The following is an 11,484-nucleotide window of genomic DNA, read 5'->3' as shown; positions in this document are numbered from 1 at the left end:
TGGTTAGGCCCCAATGCCTCTGCAGTCTGAACTTAATAAACCTAGGTTATCACCTGACATGTAACGTATTCCACTTATAGTCATATCTTTGCGTGCTACTAAGCATGATAAAACTCCGATAAGCGTCAGTTTATCATCTGTTGCGCTCACCGCAAACTGACTTGTAGGCTGAAGACTTGGTTTTCCCATCTTAATCCATGTTTTTCTTGAAAGGATAGTTATGTTTGAAGGGGTACCCAATTGTAATTTTGTCAAATGGCTGTTTGTCAGAACTTCAATAAACTAAAAACATGACAGCGAATCAAAGGGCAAAGGTCATGAGGGAAGTCGAATAAGTAAAACGTATGCGAGCCATTATTGTCCCAGTAGTGATCTTAGCCCTTCTAAAAAAATCTGTCTATCCCGTCAACCGCCTTAGCAGATTGTGACTTTCAGCTGCTTCTGGACTGCTGTATGATTTAATACTGTTTTTTGAAATCGTGGAAAAAATGAATGATCACTGAAAACACTCCACTTAATAGGATCGGAATTAAAAAGTTTAGCATTAGTTGCAGTAAAATGAACAGTAATATTACAAACTGACTAAATGTGTCCGATTTCATCACATTTAAATCGTTTGGCATTACAACATATACATGTGTTACACGAGTGAAATTTGCCTCGTGACAAACATTTACCAAACTTGTGTTCATGCTCGTGACCTCCTTTCCAAGTCCTCAACGAATTTTTATCTGCACAACATTGAGTGTGCATCGGATTGAGATAACGTACCAAAGTAGTGAAATTCGTAATAACCTGACGAAACATTTTGTGAAAACCTCCTCATTTACAACATTCGAAATTTGAAAACTTTACGTGGTCTTGAAGTATTTCCTTGAGAAATGCACAAGAAAGTGAAACAGGCTTTTCTGGAAATGCGGAAGATTTTAATAAGCTGCAGGCTTCTTTACCTATGAGAAGATGAGCCACAATGAATAATAACAGCCGTTATTCAGGGAACGTTACCTACAATCTCCTTCCGGGATTACTTAACTGCGCCTGTTACCACTCGTCGAAGAGCATAAGCCGCCCACCAGCACTCTCCATCCAACCCTGTCCTCGGCAATCCTTCCCAGTTCTTTCCAGTTGCTACTCATCCTTTTAATGTGTGCTTCCGATTCCCGAAACAGTATGTTCTTCGGCCTTCCTCCTTCCCACTTCTCTTCACGATTCCAAGTTAACGCTTGCTTCGTGATGCAGTTGTCTATAGTGTGATGCCTCTGTAGTTGTCACGCTTGTTCAGATATTCTTTCATTGTAATCTTGACGAAGTTTCATTTTTTCCAGTCTGTCTGTGGCACTTGTTCTTCCTCCCAAATCTTCCTGAATAGAATGTGGGGAATGTTTGCAGTTACTTCTATTTCTGACTTATGTGCTTCCGCTGGTATATTGTCTGGTTCTGCTGCTTTCGCACTCTCGACTTGTCTGATGGTCATGCTTATTTCTTCGATCGTTGGTAGAGTGACATTTACAGGAACGTTTGTGTGTGCTACTTCGATGTCCGATGAGTTCAGTGGCACTGGTCTATTCAGGAGTTGATCAATGTGCTCTACCCATCTGTTCCTACGTTCGTGAATCTCAGTGATTGTCATGCCTTCTTTGTCTTTGAAGGGTGTTTCTAGTTTACTATATTTCTCTGATAGTTTCTTCGTTGTGTCATATAATTGCCCCATACTTCATTCTGTTGCAGCTTTTTCCACCGTCATTGCTAGATGTTCCACGTATTTCTGCTTGTCGGCCTTAATGCTCTTCTTCACTTGCTTGTTTACTTCTGTGAATTCAGCTTGTGACTAGAATTTCTCTGTCTTTGTATGGCTGTTGTTAATTGCTGTCTTCTTGTTTTTCATTTCTTGAATGTTGTCTGGGGTTTCCGTAGAGATCCATTCGTTATGATGATGTGACCTAGAACCTTCTGCTTTGTTGAAGTTGGTGCCTCTTTGATTCCGATCCCGTTGTTCGTCATAGTAGTTTCATCTTCTTTGAGTAGATCCTGTAAAGCTTGTAGCCTGTTGTTGAGTGCTATCTTGAATTCGTTGGGTTTGTAAGTATCTCGTAAAAAGGTTGTGTTGAACCTTTGTACTGCTGTTTCGCCATCTGCCTAGTGTTTCTTTAGCTTCAGTTTTATCTTGACTACGACCAGATGGTTGTCTGAAGCTATGTTAGCTTCTTTCCAGGTTCTCACATCTTCCATTGACCTTGTGAATTAGTTAGTGACGCAAGTATGATCTATCTGGTTCTCCATGTTGTGGTTCAGTGAGACCCATGTAGTTTTGTGTATGTGTCTGTGTGGGAATATTGTGTCACCTATAGCCAATTTGTTGAATACACATAGACTCGCAAATCTCTCCCCGTTTCCGTTCCTTTCTGCTAATCAGTCCATGTCGTCCCATGATATCCTCATATCCCATGTTTTCCATTCCGACTTTAGCTTTCGTGGCTCTCATCAGGATGGTCAGTTCATTTCCTTAGCACTTCGCTATGATTGATTGCAGCCTCTCATAGAGCTAATCCTTATTATCGTCGTTGCTATCTTTTGGTGAGTTCAGAACTCTGCAGAACATTTATCATGATTCCCTCCTTTGTTGTGAATGGTGCTTTGATGATTCTGCATCTGTGAGATTCCCATCCAATAAGTGCATTTCGTGCTTGTTTGGACAGTGTTAGAGCAACTCCCTGAGTGTGTGGAGTATTTTCCTTTTCGTGTCCGGAGTAGAGCAGCATCTCTCCCGTATTTAGTTGTAGATCACCAACGTAGATGATCTATGTCGAAATGATTGGAGGCCGACTCGAGTTAGACGTGAATGGTGTGACGAACCAACTAACGTCGAAGTCACACCTTACGTGGACTACCCCCATTGACGTAACAAGGTACTATAGATGCTTTGAAGACTGTACAACACAAAGGACGTTATTACAGAAATATATTAGTTAAAGTAGATACAAGCGAAAGTAAGACCACTGCCGCATGGGCCAGTCCATGGCGTATGATTAACTAATGCGCGTTGGTTGTACATGACCTTGGCAGGGAGCGACGATCTGTTCGACATTCAGTGATCCAACTGTCGGATGATTTGGCTAGGGCTCAGTGACATTTCACTGGCCCTACAATACTCCCCACCAGATTCAGCGGCCGTTTGAATCGGTACCAAACATGTTGGGAGCAGTCGCGCGCCGGAGAGTGCCAGACGAATATTATAAATCCTCCAGGTATTGCTTATCTGTAAAAGAAATGGAAAGGAGGCGGCAGAAACTGGTCGCGAAACAGCGAGTCATAATATGTTATTAGGACGTTGGTTAAACGTAAAGCGATTAACCATAGAAATAATGAAAAGAACAAAACGTTTTATTGTTCTATCAAGTCGCGCTGAAATATATAGCCTTGACAAGTAATTCAGTTCCTCCGATGACAAACGTTAAGTCTGCCGCAAGAGTAATGATGCTATAGCGATAGTAGGATAAGTGTATTATCAATCGATATCCATATTTGTACTGTCATTAGTTTAAAGTTGTAAGTCGGACAGTGTCGTTGACAGCTATTAATTAGTGTCAAATTCTAGTTATATCTATATCTAACAGACTAACCGTAAGTACAGAAGTATAACAGTGAAGAGTGGTCGTGATTTCGTTGTGCGAAGCTATTGACCAACTTGTAGTCACAGTTTGAAAAGTCGATGACTGCTGTTACAGTCAGTAAGGGTTGAAGGCTACAAATCGACAGCAAAAGGTGGCACGATGAAGTCTCTAAAAGATGATAAACGGTGAATGCTGCGTGTTTGTTCGGTTAGTGAACAGAAAAATATCGAAAAGAACATAAGAAACCAAGAGTGTCACTCTGGACTCATGTCAATGATACCCGTGAAAAACGCTGTCAGTGTTGGGATAGAGGCGACAATATCGTTTTCAGTTTGCAGGAGATTCGCTCGACTGCATAAACTGATGATTCGCGCGAATGATGTTGTCGTCAGACCACCAATTGAACTGGACAGGTTGCAAATCGTCGAGTAGTTGAACAGCCGATTGATGTACCGGAATCATCTGTTAAACAACAGCCACGAGGAAACAATACTTCATAAAATGAAGTACGGCATCGAAGTAGAACTACAATAGTTCAGATGTGTTACAATGTCAAGTCTAAATAACATCGTTCTTACGTATACTGACAGTTGCACTGAACGTTCGCTTAGGTATGATTAGCGTAACAGTTGGATGTGTGAATAAAAACATATACGAAAACTATGGTTGGGTTCGTGGAGAATTTTCGAGGACGTTTAGATATTTTCTAAACCCGTATCGCATGTAAATAAACCGAAAATAGAATTAAAATGACTGCTGTGTAATAAGGAAATCGAGCCATGATTTACCGTGTGAATTATTAGCAAATACAAGGGGTATAATAAACATTAATTAAAATGGTAACCACCAATGTAACTAAGGTTTAGAGGGTCCAGGTAACGTGGCCATTTCGTAAAAGGATGATACAAAGAGCTTATTACCTAGCATTAAGTGACATATTAAGTACGACAACATGTGTACTTGGGGTATGGACTAAGCGTGCTCGTGTACATGCAATATGTTTTACCACAGTATGTCGACTAACGAGTCATAAATGTACATGATTTCGACTAAAACTTGACGGCAGTGACAGAATATATGACTAGTTTACGTGAAAGCAACTACGAAATGTTATCACGCATCACAAATATAGTACGAAATAATCTAATGAAATTATGAAACTCGCCTGGGTTACTCTTGCCTCTCAGTAATGAAGATATGAAGTAGGCAGTAGTTTGAATCTGGATTATGTACGAGGTACTGTTGATTAAATTTTTCGATTAACACAGCATTGTAGACTGACGAACAGTCTAAACGAGATCTAAGATCGCAGGAAATTTATAGTTCAAACTCACCGTAAATTTATAGCATTCGTATCCTCTGTTTGGCCATGGAACTCAGCAATTGGAAATTAGGCAGGCAGTGGTAAAAAAAAGCAGAACATTCTAGTGGGTAGTGGTTAAGCAGAAACATGAATTTATAGTCGATAGTTATTCTTGTCTTATTTATACCAGTGGATAAGGTACAAAGAGATATGCGTTCGTGTTGCCTTGTGGCTATACTCACGAGTGGTTGATATTTTAACAGACATATTACACAGGAGCATTTACATGCTGCTAATGCTTGTTAAAGAACCACGATAGCCGATTATAATCGTAGTTGATTGGTTAGTTCTGTCGATTGAACGAATTATCTAGGTTTAAATGCTAATCAACATTGACATGAAGCAACGAAAGTTCACAGTAACAGATTAACATAGGCGATGATAAAAATGAAAAAGAATAAGTATAGAATACAATAATAAAGATTATAGTGATAGGTTGCGTTATTCGAAGTCTTGCTCACCAGTGTAGATCACCAACGTAGATGATCTATGTCGAAATGATTGGAGGCCGACTCGAGTTAGACGTGAATGGTGTGACGAACCAACTAACGTCGAAGTCACACCTTACGTGGACTACCCCCATTGACGTAACAAGGTACTATAGATGCTTTGAAGACTGTACAACACAAAGGACGTTATTACAGAAATATATTAGTTAAAGTAGATACAAGCGAAAGTAAGACCACTGCCGCATGGGCCAGTCCATGGCGTATGATTAACTAATGCGCGTTGGTTGTACATGACCTTGGCAGGGAGCGACGATCTGTTCGACATTCAGTGATCCAACTGTCGGATGATTTGGCTAGGGCTCAGTGACATTTCACTGGCCCTACATAGTCTTTGTTGTCCAGATTGGGTCCAATGGGTCTCACTGATTCCGAGTACTGTCAAGTTGTCTCTTGATTTCCACAGTTATTCAACTGGTCTTCTCGGTCTCCCACATTGTCTGTATGTTCTGTGTACCTATAAATATTGTTGTGGTTATTAGAAGCGAAATCGATCTCGTGACTCTCGGAGAATTTCGATTTTCGCCCTAAGACATCATAATTGTTCTGAATGAAGATCGCTGAACTCGGATCATAGAGTTCAAGTGGTTTAGATTATTTGTCCTGGTTAGTGTGTTGTTAGCAAGGTTGTTTTCTACGGAACTGGGACCGGCAGTATCTCTAGGAATTCTACAGACGGAGTTTCTTCCGGGATAACCACCACAGATGAATTCACACGTTTAACAGACGTTTAGAAGACATTTCAACTCATAAATTAAAGGATAAATGTTTATTCAGTATCACTCCGCATTTTCATTCACTTACATTTATACGTTGATGCATTATCGTTTGGTGCTAAATATGTAAGCCTGTCGAGTGGAAGATTTGTCCTTATCCCTCATATTTATGTAAATCAGTTCAGAACCGCTATAAATATGTCACACTTTGTAACGACATCTAATGTGATGGGGATTGAGTAAAGTAATGAAAGATTGTTTTAGTGCGTCCCAAGTTCGCCTATGGCTTCTTTTCAAATGTTAGGCGCACTTTAGTGTTTTACAGATGTTTTTTATCCTTCTGATGGCTTGGTCACAGATAGGAGACCGAATTCATCGTCCGGTAAGTTATTGTGGTTCACGTGTTGTAGTTTGTCTATGATTTTTGACTTCATAGCCATAGAGACAGTTTGGATAGTTGATAGATTTGTGTAATGACGGGAGGCTTACGGCATTGGTATTCTTTTTCTATTATGCTTCTGTAAGTGTCTTAGCTCCTATTGAACCAGTCAATAAAAGATGTGCTCACCACTTCGGGTAACAGGTTTCAAGAATTGATGACCTGTATGCCACGGGTATTTTGTTCGTTCTTGGTTTTTCTACTTGCCTATTTCATCCAAGATGTCCAGATCTAGTGAAAGAAAAAGAGGATATATTGGGATCAAAATCGGATAACTTAATCTGCGATTAGACAGTGAAGATTTCTAGCTTCCCAATTCGTTCATTGTATGGCAAACCCCAGAGTTCTGGAATTGTACGAGTATCTGTCCGCCGTACTTTCTCAGAACATCCGGGTCACCTAAACAGAGACTTGCAACCTGGACGCTGTTTCGAAGCTTAGTTTTCATTAAGGTTGTGTATATTGTAGTAAACGTGGTAGTCTCTAACTTGATGAATGTCCACCTTAAAGCTCATAAGGTTCTAAACCCCTTAGCTGCGACCTCCCGTTAGTAAACTGTGGTCTTAAAATCATGACTCGCTGTCACCCCAAGATCGTTGTGAGATCGGAGCACGAGTACAGGTACTTGTGCTATGCTATACCTATTTATCTTAGTATCCCCACTATTTACTTATTTAAACAAATATTGGTACAAAGGGAAACCGATTGCATATGCGCCACACAAGTCACTTGATTTTTGTGTCAGCTGTGACACTGCCCGGGTGCCTAGACCGAGGCAGGTGATTTTTTAGGGGTCACATTCCGAGCCTTTGACCTGCAGGTGTAATCCATAAGACAGTGGAACAACATTAGGAGATGGAGTCCCATGGTAGCCAGTGGCCAACAACAGGTTTATACGCCATTTGTTCGCCCAGGATCCTAGAGCCCATGCATACCATTGGTTTGGAGTCAGGGTTTTCCAACTCCCCTATGTGTATCCTCTATATCTACCGACCCAGTTAAAGGGTCGGATATTCTCTTTTCGTCCTCTCAATTTCGTAAACAACACTCCGGCCTCGAGAAAGCTATGAGCAGGGTTCCCTGACAGTGGCTGTATACGCGTGGCTATATGAGAGCATTTAGATGGGGAGAACTGACTTACTTCACCCACGGCCGTATCAGGGCATTTGGGAGGGGCACAATCATAATCAAGTTATGCAATCCTCAGTTAATCAGTTGGCAAGTAATCTCCGTTGGTCTGGCATGAACATGTACACTTAGGACGTGCAAAGTACTTTTATAAGGCCGACCGGAGCCTGGATTGTTATTTGCTGTTTGTGATGAGCCGTTAGAAGTAGTTGAGATGTTTATAAATTTGGGTAGTTGTATAAGTAATGGTGGTGGTTTGACAGATGAAATTAATCTACACATAGTGAAAAGTCAGACTGGTTTATGCCAATCTGGGTCACCTATGGTACTGCCATGATGTTAGTGTGACTATGAAACATTGAGTTTACGACACGTCTGTGAGAGTAGTTCTACTCTATCGTTGTGAAACCTGGAGTTATGATCTCTTATTACGACCCAGCTACTGTTGTCGCTTAGTATTCTTCAGACACCACTTCATTCTACAAGTCCCTAAATCAGAACACGGTTGAATAGGAACGTAGTTATATTCCAAATAAACAAGGTAGAATGGGAGTAAGAATCAAAATCGGAAAAACGTTAGTATGTTTATAATTTTACACGAGAATATTCTAGTGTTGACTAAGAAATGGGCAATCAGCGTGCTCCAACACAATCCTGCACGGAACATGCTTTGACCCAACCTATATCCCGCTAACACCTGGCCTTTGTATTTAGAATTTTCGGTGACTCTGTGTTCAACCATCGTTGTCTCCAAAGAGTGACTGACATTCAGTGGCAACACCATGTTAGCCATGATAAGGTTCAGTAATACGACAACTCAGCTGGTGTCACCATCTTAAGACACCGGCTTTGATGACCTGAACGTTTCATGAGTGCCATCCCAGCGGCTTCTATATCGTGGTTTGTTTGCCAACTCTCGGACTAGTTGAAAAAGTCGAAGTGGGTAGTTTATAACGCCGAGTCGTAGTATGAAAGGAAACTAGAATACTGGCATCTATCAATCCATCACGACCCACTGGTTGTGGTCCTAGAGATAGTGCAGCTCAATAGTCGGAGATGTTATCAGATATTGCTCATGGTAGAACTCGATAACGATCTTGCTGTAGGTTCCTTTTACATGCTTCATAAAGTCGAGAGGAACTACCCTAACTGGAAGAAGTCTACCTCGGTTGTGCTGTTAACTGAACTGTATCTCGTGTAATATACTATTCTTGTTCGTTTTTGATTGTACTACACCTTCATATTTTCACAATGTTATCCCTAAATTTTATGTGGCCGATAGACTTGTGGTTCTTAGTTGTATCAATGTTTATGTTTTTTTGAATATGTGCATTTTTGATGACTAATACTCCCGTTTAGCCTGGTGGTCAACGTAGTTGAATGAAATCTTAAGGTCAGGAAATAAGACTAAGATTGAGATTCCTTAAGGATACCTATTTTTCGGAATCTGACGACAGGTGCGTATATGATGAGTATGTCTACGTCGAGGTTTGAAATTAGTTTAGTCTTCCTTAGTTTGCTTTGCACAAGCTCTCGTTAATGGTTAGACGGTTGTTGAGGCTGATACTTTACACACCGTATTCGACTGATTCCCATGTGGTTTTCACGAGGAGATTTTAACTTTTCCATTTAAGCTGGGACAGTGAATGATTGAGATCAGTGAGGTGGGATTACAGAGAGAGTAATTTGTATTCGTAGTGGTATCATTTATATAATGTGAAAGTTATTCCATGATTTGTCCGTTATGCATTCTGATGGTCACAACAGTAACAGCACTCAAGTAAGAAATAAAACCGAGTACACGTGAATTCATGGTACTGAGGGTAGGATAACACATATCAATGTACAAAGCAGTTATCATTCTGTGCAGACATCACACGTTTTCTGTTATAATCTTCACAAAGTTGGGAGGATACCTTCAGTATAAAGTGTCCGAAAATATCTAGGGAGTCGGTGCCGATTTGACATTTCTGAATATTTACAATAATGCCGTGTTTTTGTAGTCGTTCATAAACCAGGTCTAGATTTTTGAGATGAGATTCTCTGTTCATACACGTGATCGAACAGTCATCTACATACGCGTGTATGAAGTTGATGCCTCGAAAGACATGGTCGATGAATCTCTGGAAATTTTGCACAGGGTTTCTTAAACCGAAAAGCGTGTGCAAAGATTTGTAGACACCGAAGTGGGTGGTGATGACGGTTTTATGAATGTCATCTGCAGCCATGGGAGTTTGGTTACATGCTTTAAAAAGTCGATTTTCTAAAAATTGGCTGTACCTTTCAAGGTAGCTCTCAAGTCGTGAGTGTGAGGCAACGAGTAACGATCAGGAATGCTTTCCGCATTCAGTCGCCGATAGTCACCAGTTGGACGCCAATCACTGCTGTGCTTTTTGGGGACTATGTGTGAAGAAGATTTACATGAGATGTTTGATGGCCGAATGTTTCCTAAATATATCATATGGTCGAATTCGTTTTTAATCAACCTCGGCTTTTTGGGAGCTAGTCGGTGCGCTTTCGAGAATACAGGTGGTCCTGTAGTGGTAATGTGATGTGTAACATTGTTGGTTGAACACAGCAATTTTGGTCGTGTTTGGTACAGTTCGGGGTACTTGTCGAGTATCTGTTGATAGAACGAATCGATTATGTGATTAAAATGACTGGGGATAACCTACAGCCAGAAAAAGAGATTACTTAAACAGACAAATTAGCATTCCCGTCTACTAACCTCCTTTTGCGCGTGTCGATGAGTAGATTATGATGTTGTAACAGGTCTATGCCAACCACTGGCATAGAAACGTCTGCCACAACGAAAATCCAGTGAATGAGTTTGCGTAAACCTGCGTTAAGGTAAAAATATCTTCTACCATATGTGGCGATCGGTTTACCACTTGCCGCCTGTAAGTTGAAAACTTCTTCGAGCAGTCGGTCGTTAAAATTTACAGGAAGAACGCTAACTTCTGTGCCAGTGTCGATGAGGCAGCAAACTTTCGTCATTACATCAGTGACATATAACGGATGGCTATGCTCGCCGGCTACGGTTGCCGTTAACGCGTGCCGGCTGGGAGGTTTCCCGAAGTGTTTTTCGTGTCGGTCAGTTTAGAGCTCGGAAAATTGTAAGGTTTCCTGAAATTTTGAGGTTTTCCGTATTGATTATGGCATCAACACCAATCAGGGCTATCCGTCTCTCGTGATCTAGAGACCGGTCGTCTTCGTGAGGAACTCGTTCAAGGGGTTAGGGGCGTCTACTGTCGTGTTAGAGTAAGACAGAGGTCTGTGACGTAATTTCATGTCGTTTGAGGCTTTTCTCTAACTGAATAGACATCGACGTTGGGAGTTCTGGTGATCTCCAGAATTCAATCGGCAGATGCAGCCGGCTCGTCTACAGGGTTGTTTTAAAATGAAACAAGCACTGCTTGCACCTGTTGAGGAAGCCTTGACAAGAACAGCTATCCAAACAGGCCCTCATCAAGGGTTTGTTGGCCAGTGACCTCTTGCATACGTGGCAACATTTATGTTTCTGAGCCACGTTGTACTCAAATGTTGCTGAGGAGTTAGTCTAACCGTTGTCGATCGGTTAGGTCCCTACACTTGAGAATAGCCTGGTTTAGAGTTCCGTAAGGTTCCGAAACATCACTAGTAAAGATACTAGGTGTGACGTACAGCGCAGTAGTGCTTTCACCACTGAGAGGGATTGTGCACATGGGTCTGTCACACCATT

General features: G+C 41.2%; 2 protein-coding genes across 2 annotated transcripts in view; one reads left to right on the top strand and one right to left on the bottom strand.

Moving 5' to 3' along the window:
* Nucleotides 1-1,241: 1,241 nt before the first annotated feature.
* On the bottom strand, nucleotides 1,242-2,415 carry MS3_00000931 (uncharacterized protein). The gene has a single exon (XM_051208499.1). The coding sequence runs from the start codon at nucleotides 1,709-1,711 to the stop codon at nucleotides 1,313-1,315; it is 399 nt and encodes a 132-aa protein (XP_051075240.1). The 5' UTR covers nucleotides 1,712-2,415; the 3' UTR covers nucleotides 1,242-1,312.
* Nucleotides 2,416-6,467: 4,052 nt separating this feature from the next.
* The window catches only part of MS3_00002202 (uncharacterized protein), a 31,473-nt gene continuing 26,456 nt past the window's right edge, over nucleotides 6,468-11,484 (top strand). The window contains exon 1 of the mRNA XM_012943915.3: nucleotides 6,468-6,578. The gene's annotated coding sequence lies outside the window, so the exon portion shown is untranslated. The remainder of the gene's footprint in view (nucleotides 6,579-11,484) is intronic.

Source organism: Schistosoma haematobium, chromosome 1 (genome assembly GCF_000699445.3).
Source record: "Schistosoma haematobium chromosome 1, whole genome shotgun sequence".
Taxonomy (NCBI): domain Eukaryota; kingdom Metazoa; phylum Platyhelminthes; class Trematoda; order Strigeidida; family Schistosomatidae; genus Schistosoma; species Schistosoma haematobium.
Note: the sequence above shows the minus strand (reverse complement) of the source record. Positions and strands in the feature narration are given on the sequence as shown.